The sequence below is a fragment of the Acipenser ruthenus genome, chromosome 10 (genome assembly GCF_902713425.1).
Source record: "Acipenser ruthenus chromosome 10, fAciRut3.2 maternal haplotype, whole genome shotgun sequence".
NCBI lineage: Eukaryota > Metazoa > Chordata > Actinopteri > Acipenseriformes > Acipenseridae > Acipenser > Acipenser ruthenus.
This window is the reverse complement of record NC_081198.1, coordinates 40,516,646-40,537,549: the sequence shown is the minus strand read 5'-3', so window position 1 is coordinate 40,537,549 and position 20,904 is coordinate 40,516,646. Positions and strand designations below refer to the sequence as shown.

Here is a 20,904-nt window from a genome sequence, read left to right as displayed (position 1 = left end):
AAACCATATCTTTTGTTATACGAGGTCCATAAATACGTCACATGTATGTAGTCTCATTGTGTGCAAAAAGATAACAGCTGTTCCTTATTTCTATTTATTAATGTTAAATCAAATCAAACCACAGGCAATATACTATACAAGCTGGGCCAAACCAAGCCTAAAGCAACACAATTTTAGATACTGCAATGGACTACAATAGAAATAATAAGACAGCCTGACCAAAAAACAATCTAAAAATCGGCAGCGTCAGTAACTTTGATGCAGCAGAATAAGTAGGCCTAACTTCTATTTTGTATATCGTAGGCTGTTTTTACATTTCCAATACGAAGCACCCATTGTTTTATATATTACGTAAAATCTATTTAAAAAAAAAGAAAAAAAAAAAAAGGTCATGCTCTGGTACTGAAAGCAAATTAATTAAATAGCTGCTTGCCTCAGTGAAACAATAGTTTCTTTTCTTTAAAATCAATTTGGTTCTATTTTTGGAGTTCACTTTTCCGAATGACCTTTTTCCCTGAAATACCGTCACCAATTAAACAGACAGACTGGCAGCTTATTTCCTGTTTATACCAACTCTTGAGTACATGTTTATGGAAAGCTGCACAAAAACTGAACTACTGTAAGGAATGAGAAAGTAAATGACACATATTCGGAAGGGATTTCACCATAAACAGAGGCCCAGAAAGGATTCTAGAACTCCTGAAAGTGTAATTCTCTCATGTAGGTCACACATAAATATTTATATTACAAGGACTGAATATGTCAACAGACTTAACCAAGTGTGTGGAAACAGTCTCTATTTTTGTAACTTCTTAGCTGCTGACATCAACTGTAACTTGCTTTAACCTAACACTATGTAGGGATTTAAAGGGAAACACATTCATTACTGCCATGAAATCAATTCACCTATCATGCATTTGTGATTTTCCGTTTGCCTGCAATGTAACTGCCTGATAGTCCTTGACCAAGTTCAAAGAGGACTAGGATTCTTATAGCTGCTTTCACAGAGTCTGATTAGCACAAGTCTTCAGTACCTAAAGAAACATTAGATACTTGCTAATCAGGGTCTAAGAAGCCAGCTGTTTCAGCTGCTTCAGTGCTAACTAACAGAGATCAACCATAACCTCAATAGAGATTTTAAAAAAACAGTGGGGTGTGTCATGATTCTGATATTTTAAATGCTTGTTTGGATTACGATTAACATATGATTTTTCTCCAAAAGTCAGCAGACATTGGTGGGACGTACAGCAATTAACTTGTTGATAAAGACTTCTAGTTTATTTCCAGCTACAGTACACAGTTAGCAATTAATTTGTGTGCATCACTGAGTTCACCAAGTGACACAAGAGTTTGTAAATGACCCATCTTCAACTTCAGTCTGGAGCTCAGAGTGGTGACTCAAAAGTGGTGACACAAAAGTGGTGACACAAAAGTGGAAGCAAACTGCAATTAATCCAATTAGTTCAGGAAGAGCAGTGTTTGTGGGATGTCTATCAAATATAAAAGATTCATTCAGGGAATGACCCGTTGTTTTCGAGAAATGGCTTTTAAAAAAAAAATCAAACTCAAAATACCAGCATTTTGTGATACATTTAGCAAGACAAACTACTAAGTTCCGTTAAGATGAAGTAATACAAAAATAATTTCAATTTCAATGCCTTTATTTAATGAACTGTACTTATTTTGCTTTGTCTCACATACCCCCTTTAATAAATAAGCTTCTAAGGGGAGAGCCTGGGAGTATATTTAGGATAATGGTGGAATATTCCAGGTGTCTTGTTTTGAAAACTCACATTGAAGATATCGCTCCTCGTGTTGCAGACACTGAGCCTATATGACAGGAATATTTACTGTGGGTACTGTGTGTTAGAGATAATGGTGGAATATTAATGAGCATCATAGGGGCTGTCTGGCGCATTACACATTCATCCAGATGGGACATATTACAGGAACCTTTTCCTCCCCATAATTTTTCTCCCTTAATATGCCTGAACGTTTGCATTTTTTTTTGTTGAAGATTTAACAAGGGAAAGTGAACAAATACATTGCGCTTGACAAAGGTTAGCTATTCCATTACACCACCTCTTCCATTATATTTTGCCTTCCCTATTAAAAGGAGTGATAATGAAGGTTTTATCACTGATTTTCTTACCTCTAAATAGCGCTGGCAACATTATCACTGCCCTCTATTTCTTGTGTTGTTGATCTTTTGGGTCTTTGCTTGTTATTTATATTTTAATTGGGATATACATATTTTACAAATACAACTCGCTGCCACTTGCTGGTACCTAATCACTTCATGTGTTGCATTCCAAACGCACTCTAATGGTCTACCTGCAATCAAAGGTACCAGGATGCAGCAGTGTACAGTATCTATAGTGGTCAGTGCTTGAAATATCTGCATATCCTGATTAACGTTAAAACAAAAAAAACAATTGAAGAACCAAAACATGTTCAGCACAATAAAAGAGGATCCAGCAATAATGCTAATAAAGCTAAACAGTGCATTATAATTGACTTGCACTATTTTGAAATGCAGGTTGAGGGCTTGTCTGGCTACTGCTATTCACCTGCTACTGTATTTCAAAGTCAAGTCAAAGTCATTCATTCATGCAGCAGTTGTACCTAGAGTCTGGTGTATGTGTTCTCAGAGAAAAAAATACTCAACACAGGGGGTGGGGGGGAACCCACAAGAAATTAAGCATGACCATAACCCAACTTCTGACAGCAATTTGCAAACAATAGTTATGAAACATATAATTGCTCTCTCCATGGGGAAAGTCTAAAAAACAAATTATCATCCTTTGATATACTGCAGTCCTGAGACTAATAAACTAAACCTCGCTAAACCTTGCTTACTTTAGCTTTTGATAGTAAACCTTAAGAGATGGCAGTATAATTTGCAGCACAGTATTAAATTATTCTGTGCAAACATTACCTAGTACTGTAACATGAGGATTGCTTTTTCATCCCAGTCACATTAACAGAGCGGAGTAACAAGAACCACATGGGAAGTACTTCATAATAGATCCCCCAAGGTTTGCTTTGATCATGTAGTCTTCTGACACACATGCGCACCTACACGCACACGCACACACACACAATAATCTTCCGGACACTATCCAGGACAAGGAAACTAATACAGCTATTTTTAAACCCTTTCAAATCAGATCTTTAATTTTATTTATGAAAAGAAACCAAATATTGAATAAAGGCCAAGGGGATTGATGCAAAACAAATAAATAAATAATACTGCTATTATGTGATATCACAAGGTCTTAAATATGACTTCACAGACATAATTACATCATAAGATAAGCTTGTACACCATGTCGAAGCTGGTTTTCCAGCTCCACGGTTGAAAACTTGATCTGATTTGTCATTTCACTAAATGCCTAGAAAATAACTGTCCTTGACCACAGTGCCCAGACACTTCACAAATTTACACGTACATGTGTTACCTATGCATTCAGATGCATGCCAGGTTTTGCTCTATTCCTGCAAAATGTTCTGTTATATTCTGGATGCAGCTCTTGTTTTATCTTGTGTATACCACACCAGTATTAAATTAATTCTATTTTCCAGATTGAAAATGAAGACAGAGTTGATTTTTCTAAATGGTTCCCAAAACTAAAAATGAACCTCAAATCTGTGCTGCTGCTTACCCCCTCCTCCAGGTTTGCATCTTCTGCCAGAGGTTCTTTCCCGTCTGGTGCTTCTTTAAGGACTGGCATGTGCTTCTTGTGCGCTGGCTCTCGGTTTAACGTGGTGTATCCGATGTGCTCATAAATCGGATTGATCGTCATCTTTGCAATGTACTCCGCTGCCTTGGTTTCTATATAGAGAGTGATCAGCCCATCAGTCACCAGGTCGTGGATGGACTCGAATCGCTTTTCCCCAACAAAATGTTTGCCATCGTAGTAGAGGCGGAAATTTCTTGTTTGGTTTCCAAATCTGTCTCAAAACACACAGAGAAAGAAGAGATACAGTAAGGAAGGCTAGTTCAGTACTGTTTTGTAAAACAGTAATCTAAGACACGTTTCACCATCCTGGGTACTTTGCATCGGAACAGTTTAATAAAACTAAAAAAAATGTCAGAGAAGGGAAGGGCAAACCACTGACAAATAAAGACAGATTGCCAAAAAACAGTCTGTAAAAGAAGTGAGTTGTTCTCTTCCAGTCTCTTTCAGCTTCTATACTACAGTTGTGGGGGGAAAAAAAACAACTTTGTACTCTGCTCAAGGTTTGTTTTGAATGCAGTATCTCTGTATCAAATTGCTGAGGGCTCAATAAATATAATAATGGAGCCCAGTGATCAAAAAGTGATCAAAACAGAGGTTTGACACTACTGTTAGACCTTTATTCCCCCCGCGCCATTTCAGAAGGAAAAGGTCATTCTGGATTTAATACAGACAAATACACTAAATCAGCAATGCTGCCAAAACCAGAGCAGTGCACAACCTCAGCGACACAAGAGGAAACATTCTTTGTTTCTGGGTTAACGCCAGGGGCCAATTCTTCAACTCAATATACAAAGTGCCTGTGTGTTACACTTGTTAAGCCTGTGATACAAGCACAACTTTATTCTCTGCACTAATAATCAAAATGTATAGCCCTCAATTTTAAAACATCTTATTAAAGACATTAGTTTAGCAAACATATTGATGTACACTTAAAAAAAAAAAAAAAAAAAATATTGTAAGCAGCAAAAACAAAATACAGAAGCTTTTTCTTTTTTATCTTCTTTAAACAAAAAAACATTTTTTTTTATGGAAAGCAATAAAGGAGAATATTTGCAAGGCAAAACATTTTTTCATTAAGTGAAGCATGAACAGCCTTTTCTCTTTGAATATTTAGTCTGAAAACAATTTGCATTTCAAAACCCATTTGAAAATCTGTTTGGAAGGACATACATTTTCATGAAGTAAAATTCAAATGCTGCCCTAGTTTATAGATAAAAACACCTACTAAATCACTACTTTTGTACTTATAATAGTCAACATAAGCAAACGGTAGAACATTAACAAATTGATAATCTATGCAACATGTTTTAAACAAATACATTTTTGCAATACATCATTTCTTTGCAGACCCCAACAAAGCCAGCAGATGTACATTTACCCTAAAGTAAGAATAACTTAACTTGCAAACACACATGCACAACCATAATTATATGAACATACAAGCTCAACACACAGTGTACATGTCCTTCTTAGTGGAATTCCACTGGATCTTTGTGGATTAGCCCTTTTCTAGATAACTGGAAAACAGACTTGAAGTCCATTTGATATTTATAACTTGTAGTTCGATATTTATGTTGTAATCATATTGCTATCTAGTTACAGCAGAATATCTTCAAAAAATGCTCCTGTCTTTTCCATTTTCAGCCTGTAGTTTTACATGTCCTACTTTGCATTCAATTTCCTGCGTTAGCAATTTTCAACCCACAAATGGAAAGAAAATCAAAACGTGCTGAAAAGATACTTGTGGTAGTCTACCTCTCTCAATAGCAACAGTGGATGCTTTGTGTGCCCTTTGTTTCATGTTTATTACACAGAAACAGCTGGACACACAACTGTAGTTCCAACAATATTTTATGATTATCATCAAATGACTTTCATTAACAAAGCTGTATTCTGTACAACTAATATGGTGCACTTTAATGCCTGCCATAAAATCACTTACAAATATGTTTGGAGGCAAACAGCTCAAAAGCTCCATCTATACAAAACCTGTTTTTATTAATAAAATACAGTTTGATATTCAAGAAACCATCTATCTGTTATACAGTAGTCTTGGGAAACTTCAAGGATATCAAGTTATATTTCAGTCATTAAAATGGATTTCAAAATAGGTCCCGAGTTAGGGCGTTGTTAATAAGACGCAGTACAAAATGCTGCTTTCATATTTGAAGGGAGGCTTCTTTGGGACAAAATCTAAACCAAACATTAAAACAAAAAGTGTACTGTCTCTATACAGCAGAAGCTTTATCAAATAACTGGCAGGAAAGGGTTGAGGAGATTATTTTACCATATATATTTTTAAGCGAGGGAAAGGGTTAATTTTTCTTGTATGATACCCACCATCGATCTTGACTGACAGAATCAAAGAATAAAGCTGTGTGGCTGTAAGTATGAAGCCAATATCTCAAAGGTCTTTATTATCTGGAAAGCAGACCCCAATATGGCAGCCATCTTAGGTCACAGGTCAAAGTGAAGGGTCCATAAACATGAAAATATAAACCTGCAAGATATTAGCAGATGTATATGCAACATCACCGCTCACAGTGTTGGTTAATCACTTGAAAGGGAAATTCACAGAGTATTTTTTCTGTTACTGTTCCCATATACCATTTATAATCTTATGAGATTACCATACTGAGCGATTACATGGGGTGGGGGATACATTTGAAGCGTATACCCTGCTTTCAAATTAGACCCGTTTTTAACCTTTAAATGAAATAACACCATTGATAATAATTTAGTCTTACTTTTCCTTCCACACTAGAAACACTCCCAGCTCTTTGCAGCATGCAAATTACTTCTAAAACATATGCATGGTCCTCGAATAGCTTGTACCAGTAATGTTGCAGTTTATACTTCTTTTGCTTTTTAAATGTGAATTAAATATCCCACACAAATCACCTAAGTATAACTGAAACAAGCAGACACAGCAGGTTACTTAAGCCCATACTATCACATTTGATAATTAAATAAGAGGCAAGCAGGCTTTCCAATTATCCAATTGTATACTCCAAGAAGCAACTTCAGCTTAACGCTAGGTGAACTAGCTTTAAGAAACCTGCTGTTTCACCAAATACAATTTAAAAAATATATATTGCTATTGAATCAGCCAGATCATTGTACATTATTTTGTGTGAATCCTTAGGATATAGAAGAACCATTCCATAAGTTAAAAGGCAAATGATAAAATCGAAACATATAGATCAAATCTAAATGTATATTTATTTTATTTGTGTTCAGTTTTCTAAAAGTTCAAATGTAATAAAAAACAGCCTTGTTTATCTTCCAGAATTAGAAGCACACCAGCTTTTGAAAATGAACAGCAATGCACCATTTTCATATGGAGGGAATTGTCACGACAGCAGCCTGCTATCATTTATTTTTGTCACATGAATCATTGTGTACCTAACCGACAATGACTCATCTCAGACTCACATTTTATATAGCCAAGGAGAAATATTTCTGTACAAAAAAATGTTAGATACTGATTATTTCTCAGTGACAACATCATCTTTAAAAAAAAAAAAAAAAAAAAAAAAAAACTTCAAGCATAACTTAGATAGATTTCCATGGCATATCAACACCTATATTTAGGGAATTAAAACATTGGCTTATTAAAGTTTTTTGTTCCTATGCACGGTAATTAATGTAAAACTGATTAGAGTTAATCCAAAGGATGACATTGAAATACCATGGAAACTTTATATAAATACTTCACTTTTCAATGTATGAAGGGACTTCCTCTGAAGCTTTAAATATTTAAACTAGCTGCTAAATCACTCTTAAGATATGTGCACTGCTACATTTATATTTCATTTAGAAAGTTTAATAAAAACCTAAACCAATTTATCCATGTGTCTCATAGCACGAGCAAGAGCACACAACTTTCTGAGAAATGTAGCCAGGCTTCAAAAACCTTCTGTGCCCTAATGGCAGTACAGAAAACAGCACTCGTCTCAGATAACTGTTATTAGACAATGGAGCAGGACCAAATAAGAAGGCCGACCCCCTAAGACTAGACGACTGCAATACTAACCGTAACGCTAATGTGTAGGTTCCAGGCTGTCTCTGGCTTTCCCGAATGAGGTAACCGCCTTCTGCAACAGTAAGCAACTGATCAGCTTCTTCTCTTGAAATCATACCATGGTACCTTTCAGAGAGAAATAATATAGATATTAAAAAAAAACACACAATGGTACATCTTTTCTGACAGCAATGTAATAATAAAAACAATAAGAAAACTAGATAAGAGTATTAGAAATGTTTTACTTACTCTCTTCCATAGTATTTGGGGCGGTTTTCTACCTGCAAAAGTTTTACAATAAAATATTTTAAAATCTTGAATGCATTTGAATGCCATATGCAAGTTCTGCATTGGTTCTGAAAAATATGCTATGGATATAAACAAACAGTCTCATTTGATATTTTACTAAATAATTGACTTTATGAGGTCATGAAATTATTGCCTCCATCTTGCTAGGTCATTGGGGAACCCTACCTTTGCAGTACTGGTGGTAAAGTCACGCCGTTAAGATAATTTATTTTGGCTCTTTTTCAGGAGTCTGATTTCATCCGTCTCAAAAAACCTTGATACAGCTGAGAGATCAAATTACTATGAAAGCACAGGCAGTGCTACAGATCACAGGCATCAGCTGGTGCTAATGAAATTAATTTGGTATCAATCAAGGCTGAAGAAAGCTTATTAAAACTGAGGATTAGAACTAAAAGGGACTTTGGATGAAGGCCCTTCAAAATATTTACTATACAAGGGCAATTCAACTTAACACAAACCACTAAGATCCAACTGTGCTGCTAACAGGAAGACACTCAAGGGTAGAGTCATGATGGAAATATTTAGAATATATATTTATCCAAATTACAGAAATGGACAAATTAAATGAAGTTCAAGTTTATTTTTACTATTGTGAGTATATTAAAGCTGAATTCAAACGTTCATGTTCCCTTTTTTTCGTTCATATGTATGTATAACATCAACAGCAGCACTACCATCCAGTAATAGCACGTTAAACGACTTTCTTGTTGACATAACTCAACCATGTATCCATGCTACATTAAAACCAATACCTGTATGTTTGCAGTGCAGCTGTGGAAGATGGAATGGGGATGACAGGCCAGAAATTATAACAACTGAAGATTTATTTTGAAGAAACAGATAGCAGGCAAAGCATTTCATTTTAGTGACTCAAATGTTTTTGCTACAAATCTGTTACTCAACTCTAACTACTAATCCTAAATCATATATCATATATCACATTAAACAAATGATAAAAAAAAACAAAAAAAAAAACAACATCTATTAAACCACTGACACAGAACCTTAGGTGCTGGGCAAAAATACACCAATCTGTGGGGTGAATCCACCTACCCAATTAAGTTATTGTAAACCTTGACTTTTATGGATTAAAACTTCACAGCTTTTATAAGTCATTTGTAATTAATAATGTACATAAGCATGGCTTGGCTCAAGAATCTGCTGGTGTCAACAGCTTTTCCTTGCTTTTTCCATATTTAAAATTAATCTTTTCTACATACTGCACTGTGCGGTACCTATTATACCATTCTTAAGTGAGCCATTTTTTGTTTCTTTTTAACATGAGCTTGTGGGGTACCAACCTTCCTACATATGTAAAAGCGATTGTTAGTGCCACATGGGACACAGCACCTTTATTTATAATGAATCCATAAATGAGTGTGAACAAAATACTTTCCTCTGCCTTCTACTGGCGACAAATAGCTTCCATGAATTTGATGTTAATTGTTTATTGACTTGAATGCTTACAAAGATGCTGCATTTTAAATAAGAACTAGTGTGAAAAGTGGTAAAGAGGGCTCCCAGGACTGTTAATGAACCAGGATGATGATTTCAACAAAGCACAGATCCATGGTCAGCCTGATTAAGATACTCAGCTGGTACAAAGTTTAAATCTCACAACAATCAGAACAGAATACAGAACACATATTCAGTTAATACTTTAAAGCACTCATACCAAGGCTAGACCCAGGGGTGAGAGTCCTGTAAAATCCTTTTTTCATAATTAGGTCAAACCCGTAGCCTTCCTGACTTTAGTTTTCATATGTATTTAAGATGTGATGCCTTGTTACCGGCCCCCTAGGGGAGCACCTGGCTGTACAGCCTTCAAACAGATGGGATTCTACTTATTGATGGAAAATGTGTAACACATGAGAGGTTGGATTTTCAAACACATGCTTTCCCCAAAGGTGTCCAGACCCCCCCAGCCCTCTTGTAAACTAAACATAGCCCCACCTGCCATGGATTTCTGGGATTCATATTGGAGGCTACTACTAAACATAATTACAAACACAATGCCATTACATTGCCTATAAAGAACGGTTCAATATGAAATGTGTTTTATTCAATTAGTATCGAACAATAATAAATCTGATTGATTCCCTCATTTTGCAGAGCTTATAAAATTTCAGCAGAATGAGAATGCATCCCAAGCGAGGTTTCAAGACCACCTAAGCCCCCAATTATAACAGAAGAAACGTAAACTTGCGTTGGATGCAATTTATTTCAGTCAGACACTGCGTTCCTTTGGGCATTTAAATCTGTTTTATCCTAGTGTCACATATGGTGCTTGTTATTTTACATACAATCATTGCCTGTTTTAATACTCATAAGGGTTGTATATATACTGTCTGACCAAAAAAATGAGAATGTAAGAATTAATGTACAATTAATGTAGAGAGAATGTACAATTAAAAGATCCCCTTCTCTGTAATGAAGGCAGATGCATGTGGTCAGCTGGCTTGTCACTCGTGTGGTGGATGCATTGACCAAAGTGTCCATCAAGGCTCCCGGGTGTTAATGGAATGGCAGTCATTACAGAAACCACCACCGCAAAGTACAACTATTAACTAGCGGGTCATGACAGATAGGTCCTGCAAACATGCGAGACGCATTGTGACGAGCAACAGACACGCTACAGTGGATCAAAACGCAGACACCTTCAACACTGAAAAAGGTAGACCTGTTTCATCAATGATCTCGGAGCCTTTGATTTAGGGGGCTTAAACACGCATTGGCTTAAAAAGCAGTATACATACAGTACAACCATAGCTACCACTGGGGAGATATGACTATGTTTGAAAGCCTTGCATTAAAATATATATCCAACAAAATGCAGAGCAGAGAAAAAATAAATCTTGTTTGCAAAGCCAAATCAGAATAATGTTTTAATAATATCCTGAATAGGTGGTCTTAATAAAAATACATTCTTAGAAAAGGGCAGAAACAGCAAACTCAGAATACCATAAAAACGGCATGCGTTTCAGCAGCATAATAGAAGGCACTTCTGTCGTGACTTCCCTAAGGGAAGAATGTACGAGTGAAGATTCCTTGATTCATCTGCCAGATCATCAGGAGAGAAGAAGATGCTGCTGGGATAAAGAGCAACCAACACATCTGCCTCACCATTTAATCTCAATAGCAATCCTCTAAAATAAATCACTAACCAAGCAAGAAAGCATTAGACATTAGCCTCTTGAGCTAAACTTTGATTGAAGTGATTACAGCTTTGGTTTTCAGTGGATCAATGTATTTGATTTTCCAGGAACAAAATGTTAACAGTGCCTTTGAGAAGTGCTGGGTCTCAAGGTCCATGCAGCTATACACAACAAAGTAATCAGGTTCATTTAAAAGAGGCTGTGTGGTCTAGTGGTTAAAGAAAAGGGCTTGTAACCAGGAGGTCCCCAGTTCACATCCCACCTCAGCCACTGACTCATTGTGTGACCCTGAGCAAGTCACTAAACCTCCTGGTGCTCCGTCTTTCGGGTGAGACGTAATTGTAAGTGACTCTGCAGCAGATGCATAGTTCACACACCCTAGTCTCTGTAAGTCGCCTTGGATAATGGCGTCTGCTAAATAAACAAATAAATTGTAAATATAAGCTGATGAAATGTCTCAAAGAGAAAAAATGTGGCCTTGAAGACGTATTCCCAGCTATAGTTTGCAAAATAGTTATTTAAGCAGTTATTCTTCTGTTTTCAATGCAGTTCCATACACACCAGATAAAAAAGCTTATATAACACCAGAACGATCAGTTGACCATAAACCATTTTTTAATAAAGCATTGGCTAGTTCATTGTAAATATACATTATTCACCCTAATTATTAATTTACTTCCATCTCAATTTGTTTGGCAAAACGTGCAAGTCCTGTTATTGGGAATTACATTTTACAAATTCATGACCTGTGTTTTAATTAATTATGGGTTTGTGTGATCTCCTACAACATGTTTCCACATGTAACCCTGTGATGTTAAGGTTAATGAACACACTAATGTGAAAAGGCCCCCTACCATTTGCTATTGTGGTACATGTTTTAATGCATGCAGCACTACAATGCCAAGCAATGTGCAGTATTCTGTTATTTATTTTGCATAAATGTTATCAGGACTACATTATGGGTTGGATAAGGCTTTATAGTACACCATATTTGAATGCTATTCCAAGAAGTTGAACTGGAGACAAATAAAAATCAACACAGCAATTTTAGTTATCCAGCTTATCCCATTAGTATGGAAAATAAGTAACTAGTCATTTTAAAAAGACAAACCACATGAACAGCAACTGTCATTCAAAAGCCTTCTACGTCTCTACTTTACAGACTATTCCCTACAGGTACGTGAGCAAAGCGACTACAAGGTGGTTTCAATATTCAACGTTTTAGCTTATAGGGATAAAAGAAAGTTACAGCAAATGACTCCCCTTGATAGCTAAGCCCTATCCCTTGTGAATACAGATTTCTACTAACACTTGAAGGACTAAGCCTCCAGCTACAAATTCTTAAGCAACTGCTCAAACTGAATTCTGAATGATCGACACTGCTTTTTGAGATACAATTCGCGTAAATTAGCCTGCATCTCAGGTAATCCTACCCTAATTAAGTGAAAAGTCAATTTGCAGAGGCTGAATGCTGAAGGCAACAAACATAATACATAGCACTGCAGTCTCAATGTCACACGCAAACCTGATATTGCTATTCAAATTCCAACATTGTGGTCTTGATGGCAATATAGTATCCAGTGACAATGCAGCTGAGCTGTATTATTTATCTCTTTAAGTGCGTTAAATCCATATTAATCTCAGTAAATCAATCCAGTCAGCACTGCAGGTTGTTAGCCATCAAAATATCTTGACAAGGAACAAGCTCTGGGGTCTGAATATATATCAGAATGATAAACCAGATTTGTTTTCTCCCTTTAGCACACCAAAAATACTGGAACACTCTTCTTATTTATTGTTTTTATTAAGAAGGACCGTTCTACAATCTACTCTGAAAGTCATTAAAGCGGATATACCCTTGTACATTTTTTGAAGTTGGATGCATTGAATGCATGTACTTAAAGATCACATCTCAATATAGTGCTCACGGTGAATAAATCACTGAAATGTGTTTTGTTTTAGTTTTTTTATCCAAATGTGGTACAATCAAGCATGTCAGTGGCATTTGCACCTCGCCACGGCTGTGAATCCAAAATCCGAGCTATCAGTAACATTCTGAGTCTCATCATAACTGGATAAGCAGTTCTCTAGATGAATGTAAAATAAATAACCCAGTACATATGCACTTGAGTAAAACAGTGTTTACCATTCCTATTATATTATGGGAATGGAACTAAATGTTCTCCAATCTCATGATATTCAGATTTGTTGTCTTATCATAACAATGACAACATCTGGTAAGGATCCTTATCAAGTCAAGTGATCGCATGGCGATTTCCTAACATCTCTCAGAATAAAGGCTAACGCATGTACATTAACATACAGTTCTATATATTCTTTACTAGGATAGACTATACCAAATGTTTTACTCTATGAACCCTAGATGTGGGGCATTTCAATGAATTTCTATAACCCGCTGGCTTTAAGCATGCACAAATGCTAAGGTCCACTTAATACAAAAATTAGAATTATAGTACTTCTGAGTGGACCCTTTAGACAGACAGCACTGAAGGGGGAGAGGGATGGCAACTGGTAACAAGATTAAGAGCATCTGAGGTACCAGAATACATTGTGAGGTTTCGTGAGTGAAGCCAGCCTCCCGAATCGTTCTCACAGCCTCTTACTCCGCTAGGTTATCAGGGTGAGATTGGCAATGCAAAAGGTAGTGCATATTTATAGTTCAAGTTGAGCTGTGACTAGATGGTATGAATGCCATGTAAAGACAGTTTGTACAAGATACTAACCTCACAGGTGCATGTGATCCGTCTAGGATGGGGTGCTTCCTGCTGTAACTGGTACACTGCAAGATTCAATGTTGGAATTATTGCAATAGTATGAATAACTTATCTTTTGCAGTCATCTGTATTCCCTAAATCCCTTCTGATCTAAGTCAAAGCTTCCCTGTTAAATAACTTTTCACGATCAAACTTTCTAGCAGGAAATATTCTTAACATTTTACATTCCTGAAAAAAACAATATTATTTCTTATTAACAAAATGAGTAAACAAACATTAAGCAAAGAAAGCAGTGTTTACTTACAGTATGATTTCCACACAGGAGGTTTGTATTCGTCATTATCTAAGCAGAAAAGAGAAAGATTAGAACATCTCACAAAAATTGAATTAAATGGCTATTTGACAAAGTGGTGAGTCAATGTAATCTATCCGGTTTATGAAATAAAATATGAATGCTGAAAAACAAACAGTGACTTTCAATAAATATGGGGAGGGAGGTACAGTAAATGGCACTTGTACAAGCAGTAAAGTACATTTTGGTGTTTTTCAAATGAAAAACATTAGCTTTTTTCAGAACAAAAACTACAGTGTTAAGGATGATGAAGCACTTGAAGCTATGCAGAAAACACTATTAAGTAGCTTAGTGAACTATCATTAGTTAATACGAGATGTGCCCCAAGAGATTAGTTTGCCTTGTGTACAAGGGGGGCCCTATGGGACAAGGAGCAATTAAATATGAAGTACTTGAATCCAACCATACAGTATATGTTTCAATTACTAATTTACTTAAACAATACAGGAGGAAACTCTTGTGTTCAAGAATGTCCTTTTCAGTTTTTGTCATTTCTTGATTCAGACAGATGGTCATTTACAGGGTCAGAGAACAATGAACCTGCCTACAGTATTGCATTTTACAGAGCTGTCATTAAAACATAGGAGAGGTGGATAAAATATTTACTTTGGATGTTCCACTGCGGATACTTTATGTGTACTGCTTTGCAAAATGAAAAAGCTAACCCCTAGTAACCACACTTGACGTCAATGAAACAGTGCTCACAAACACGTTTCCATGTCCCGAGCTGCGAGCTTCAGGTTTATCAATGAAAGTTGGGTGGGTGTGGTCAAGTTAGCCACAAATACGTCTTGCCTAATTGGCCATTTGTAGGATTATATCATTACAGTATAAGTGTTGACTTTTTTCTGTAACCAGACCAATTTTGGAGATACTATATTTATTTTAGGATACGTTTACCCTCTAATTTGGTTCATTCACAGTTAGGCCATACCCTATATCCTACTGTATAAGGATCACTTCACTTATTTAATGTCTCTAAAATGTTGCAATTTTTTGCACGTGTAACTCATATACTGAAAACAACAAGTGAGCACTGTATACTATTTTTTATAAGGAAGAGCCCTTTATTCCAATGCTGCCTATGTTTTACGCAGTAAACAATACAGATAAAGTTTACTACACCATTAGAAAAAACTGTCAAAAACAGCTTGGCATATGGCTGCTAAATCCAGATGCTTCCAAATTCTTGTGTAGGGCAGAGGTCAGTAAATTCACTTTTAACATGTGTAAACATTAAAGTGTTGTGTTGGCTACTGTTATCTGTAGCTTTCTTGAGCCACTTATGAAGAGTTTCCTTAGCAACAGCATCAATGTTGCCTGACAAACAAAAATCTTCAATTCGATGCACAAATGTAACAAAATGCATTTTGACTAGATTGAGGGTTGCAGACACAGTTGCTGCAAATTACATGGGTTTTAATAGAACAAGTAGTTAATGGCCATCTTCAGACACAAACTGACTACATAGTCTTTAATGACAGTGTAATGCATTAAAAAGATACATCCTCTTCCACATCAAAAAACTGTATTAATCTAATCACATCAAATAAATGTCTTGCATGACTTTCAAACACATTATTGTGCGCCTCTCTGTAAAGCTTCCCATTTCAACAGCCAGTAATTCTAGATCTCTCTTGAGAGGTATTTATAAGAGGCACATCCATATTGTATGAATAGACAATTTAATCTGAGTAAGAGCAGTACTATAGAGACATTATGTTTCTGTATGTTTTTAAATGTATAGTCTGTTTGCAATAGATAATGACAGCTTTGCTGTGAGGAGAGTTGCTGGTAACAGTGACCTGGTTCACAAGAAAATAACTTATTTTAGTTATGTAGTACAAGGTATTAAATATCAGACAAGGCATTACATTGAAATAGTATTTTTTTGCCAAGACTTTGTTTGGTCATATGCAAACTGACACATATCAAAGAGCCCCAAATGCTGTACACTGTTAAATATTTATTGAACACTACAGCTCATATTTTATTTTTTTAAAGAAACCTATATTTGTCCATTTCAGCAACTAAATACCCTGTTCAATATCCTTTCAGTGACTTATCTGGACAAAGCTTCCCAATACATATGGAATGTTCCACATTTTTTAAATAAATGCGCCACCTTGTGGAGTTATGTCAAATTACACTGCCCTGCATTTTAAACAGTAAAAAAGTAGATTAATTAAACAAGGAATTTATTGTGAGTGAGTTGGTATAACTCAAATAAGCACAAATTCGAAAGGGATTTTTTTCTTAAAAGACACAAAGTGCCACCAGGTGGGAACTGTTTGACAGTTTTTCGTGAATTTTCTGCACACCCCTGCAATGTCTGCAGTACAAATACCACATACAGAAATTGATTTGGCGTGTCAGTAGAAAACAAATGGCATCTTCACCTTGCAGTGTTGCTAGTATATAACAAACCTTGAAAAAAATCTAAACGTTTTGTGACTGATGTTTAAAATTGGCAAATGACCCAAGCCTTGACATACAGACGTGCTCAAATTTGTTGGTACCCCTCCACAAAAAACGAAGAATGCAATTTTCTCTGAAATAACTTGAAACTGACAAAAGTAATTGGCATCCACCATTGTTTATTCCATATTTAATAGAAATCAGACTTTGCTTTTGATTTTTTATTCAACATAATATTGTAAATAAGAAAACAAATGAAAATGGCATGGACAAAAATGATGGGACTGCTAACCTAATATTTTGTTGCACAACCTTTAGAGGCAATCACTGCAATCAAATGTTTTCTGTAGCTCTCAATGAGACTTCTGCACCTGTTAACAGGTAGTTTGGCCCACTCTTCCTGAGCAAACTAGCTCCAGCTGTCTCAGGTTTGATGGGTGCCTTCTCCAGACTGCAAGTTTCAGCTCTTTCCATAGATGTTCGATAGGATTCAGATCAGGACTCATAGAAGGCCACTTCAGAATAGTCCAATGTTTTGTTCTTATCCATTCATGGGTGCTTTTAACTGTGTGTTTTGGGTCATTATCCTGTTGGAGGACCCATGACCTGCGACTGAGACAGAGCTTTCTGAAACTGGGCAGTACGTTTCGCTCCAGAATGCCTTGATAGTCTTGAGATTTCATTGTGCCCTGCACAGATTCAAGGCACCCTGTGCCAGGCACAGCAAAGCAGCCCCAAAACATAACCGAGCCTCCTCCATGTTTCACTGTAGGTATGGTGTTCTTTTCTTTGAAAGCTTCATTTTTTCGTCTGTGAACATAGAGCTGATGTGACTTGCCAGAAAGCTCCAGTTTTGACTCATCTGTCCAAAGGACATTCTCCCAGAAGGATTGTGGCTTGTCAATATGCATTTTAGCAAATTCCAGTCTGGCTTTTTTATGTTTTTCTGTCAAAAGTGGAGTCCTCCTGGGTCTTCTTCCATGGAGCCCACTTTCGCTCAAAAAGTGACGGATGGTGCGATCAGAAACTGACGTACCTTCACCTTGGAGTTCAGCTTGTATCTCTTTGGCAGTTATCCTTGGTTCTTTTTCTACCATTCGCACTATCCTTCTGTTCACTCTGGGGTCGATTTTCCTCTTGCGGCCGCGCCCAGGGAGGTTGGCTACAGTTCCATGGACCTTAAACTTCTTAATAATATTTGCAACTGTTGTCACAGGAACATCAAGCTGCTTGGAGATGGTCTTGTAGCCTTTACCTTTACCATGCTTGTCTATTATTTTCTTTCTGATCTCCTCAGACAACTCTCTCCTTTGCTTTCTCTGGTCCATGTTCAGTGTGGTGCACACAATGATACCAAACAGCACAGTGACTACTTTTCACCATTTAAATAGGCTGAATAACTGATTACAAGATTGGAGACATGTGTGATACTAATTAAAGAAACTAATTAGTTTGAAATATCACTATAATCCAATTATTTATTATCTTTTCTAAGGGGTACCAACAAATGTGTCCAGGCCATTTTAGAATATCTTTGTAGAATAAACAATAATTAATCTCTTTTCACAGCTTCTTTGCTTTATTCTATGACATACCAAAGGCATGCAAGTATACATGATAAATTAGCTTTTAATTTTATCACTTTTCAGGAGGAATGAAGCATTATTTCAATGAGCTGTAAGGGTACCAACAAATTTGAGCACGTCTGTATGTGAAGAAATTGTACCTTATAACAATGCTGGCAGTCTCGATGGATGACAACTGAATTGCCATGAAATAGACATGCCTTGCTAGATCATGTTATCAGATAGCTGAGAGTTCCCCTGGTCTCCAATTGGAACATGTCAATCAGGGCTGCAGAGAGCAGCGTCTCATTCAGTGCAGTAGGTCTGCGTGTTACGTGAACACATGTGGTCTACTGATTCTTTCCTTAACTTTTGCTGTTGATATTTTGTTCAGTGCAGTTCTATACTTTGTTAATGTGGTCATTTTATTTTTATGAACTTGACATCTGAGCCCCTGTACCAGAAACAGCACTGTGCTTATGTGCTTTGTGAGGCAGCACCACACTTTCTGCAGCAACATTTCTTCCTTCAAAGACCATTTGAGGTTTAAAATGATTAGTTAGAGACTGCCAGTCAACATAAGAGACAAAGGGACAGTCAGGTTCATGCAAGCATCGACTAATCCAGTACGCAGAATCAATTGAGACCTTCATATGGTCTCGGTGCGGTTCATTTTAATCGTTCCCGGGAACGTTTGGAGCACTCACACTGAAGGGCAAACGTTCCGAACTCAGACAAACCGTACAGGGAAACGGAATATCAGCCCAGTGTGAATGTGCCTTAAAATCCTGGTTCCCTTGATCACAAAACTGAAAACAAATGTTTTTTTTTTTTTTTTTGTATCATATTCTGTTTTATACAACACTGGGTAATATGTATTATGACATTAGCAGACTACACATGTTATCTTCCTATTATAAGGCATCTCAAACTCTGTTTATTCATCAACAATTACTAAGCAAAAAATGCAAAACATAGGCTGTACATTATTTAAAATGCTTAAAATGGAAGTTTAGGCTAAAAACATAGCTTTTAACTTACCAAAAACAGTTAGAGCCATTATATTGATGCAGTTACTATGGGGTGGGTGGGTGTGTGTGGACAAAGCCTCTCACTGCAACGGCATTGATGACATGTTAACTTCCAACCTCACGACATTCACCAGACCTTGTTAAAGCAATCAGATCTTCTAAAAAAAATAATGCAATACAGGCTCAAATTAGCAGAATTGTTAGACCCTAATCGTTTACTGTTTTTAAAAACATCCAAGGGCTAAATCAAAACAATAAACCCATAATTAATTTAGTGCATAACTAATATTAAATCGTTCAAGCCACAAATACACCAGAGATAATAAAATGTGCAACAAACCAATACAGAAAACGTGCACTGCCTGAAGCCCAGTACCACCAGTGTACACTAAGCGCAGTACTTACTCTCGATCCCAATGCCTGATCCATCTCTAGAGACGCCATCTTGTTTTACCACATGACCATCTTCACCTCCTGTGAGTCTGCACAGACACTCCAGGATTTGTTACCATGGAAACAGTCATATTCCTTGCAAATTTATGGGATGAGAAGCAACAGCGCGTCCATCCCAGTGTGTGCGAACATATCATGCACATTGCTTTTTTTTAGTCAAAGAAATATCCTGGTAGCGTCTTCATTTCCACCGCTAAGAACCCACTACACGCTTGTAAATGTATTTAAAAATGTATTTTTATTGACGATATGACTATATCAAATATTTAATGAGATATTTATTTTAAACCAATTATTAACATGTAGATATGTATTACGTACTTAACTTACATTCTCAGTCACTCCGCTTAGTAGCTCTTCAAGTCTTAGATCGCCTGTCATAAACGGTTAATGGAAAGAATTTCTTATTTCCCTTGTTGGAGGTGTCAGATCTTGTGTTTTGTGCTCTCTGCATGGCTGGTCAGCGCTCCTCTTCCCTCGTATTTTTATTTTCATCGAAAAACCTTGACAACATAGAATTTGCTGTGTCGATTTTCTTTGCACCATTCGTCCTTAAACAGCAAAAATACTTTTTTCTTTTTCACTGTGCTACTGTTCGAATGCCCCTCACCACCATTCATGATTTTTTTTAAACTGTTAACTAAATAGCTGTTGTAAGGTTTCTAACGCTCGGCAAAGGCAACGTTCAGGAGCGTAAGTGCGCGTGATGATAGTACTACCGGTTAACATTATGTATTATGTCATTATGCTGCCAAGGGGAAGAAAAGCGCAATCAGATGACAACGTTATGTTTTAACAATTAATTAACTTCTGTATGAATTATGTGCATTCATTATATTAATTTATTTTCTTACAATATCCTATTCAAATATCCCGGATTGCTTTCAATAGTCACCGGGAGATCGATGGCGATTCCGGTAGACTCCCGGCCAATCCTGGAGGGTTGGCAACCCTAACATATACTAGTACAGGCTTTAAGGCTGTACAAAACGAGACAGTTAAACAAGACCATTTTTTTCTGACTTCTGAGATGTCTGTAAAGCAGGAAAGACTGTGCTATAAATATATTGTTAACAGGGTCATATTTTTTATATATTTCATTTGTTAACAGGGTAAGGC

The 20,904-nt window shown here is 36.6% G+C and overlaps 1 protein-coding gene across 4 annotated transcripts in view; it reads right to left on the bottom strand.

The window, feature by feature from the left end:
• Nucleotides 1-19,843, bottom strand: part of LOC117402377 (N-chimaerin-like) — a 39,893-nt gene extending 20,050 nt beyond the window's left edge. The window contains exons 1-7 of one of the 4 annotated variants that reach the window (XM_034003458.3): nucleotides 19,738-19,843; nucleotides 19,343-19,490; nucleotides 14,271-14,309; nucleotides 13,976-14,031; nucleotides 8,017-8,048; nucleotides 7,780-7,893; nucleotides 3,666-3,954 (exon numbers count right to left, since the gene is read on the bottom strand). In XM_034003458.3, coding sequence (XP_033859349.1) covers nucleotides 3,666-3,954; nucleotides 7,780-7,893; nucleotides 8,017-8,048; nucleotides 13,976-14,031; nucleotides 14,271-14,309; nucleotides 19,343-19,361 — 549 coding nt within the window. In that variant the 5' untranslated portion in view covers nucleotides 19,362-19,490; nucleotides 19,738-19,843. Of the gene's footprint in view, nucleotides 1-3,665; nucleotides 3,955-7,779; nucleotides 7,894-8,016; nucleotides 8,049-13,975; nucleotides 14,032-14,270; nucleotides 14,310-19,342; nucleotides 19,491-19,672; nucleotides 19,706-19,737 lie in introns of those variants that run through there. The other 3 variants (XM_059032233.1, XM_059032232.1, XM_059032234.1) reach the window with 3 other exon arrangements.
• Between the last annotated feature and the right edge of the window lie 1,061 nt (nucleotides 19,844-20,904).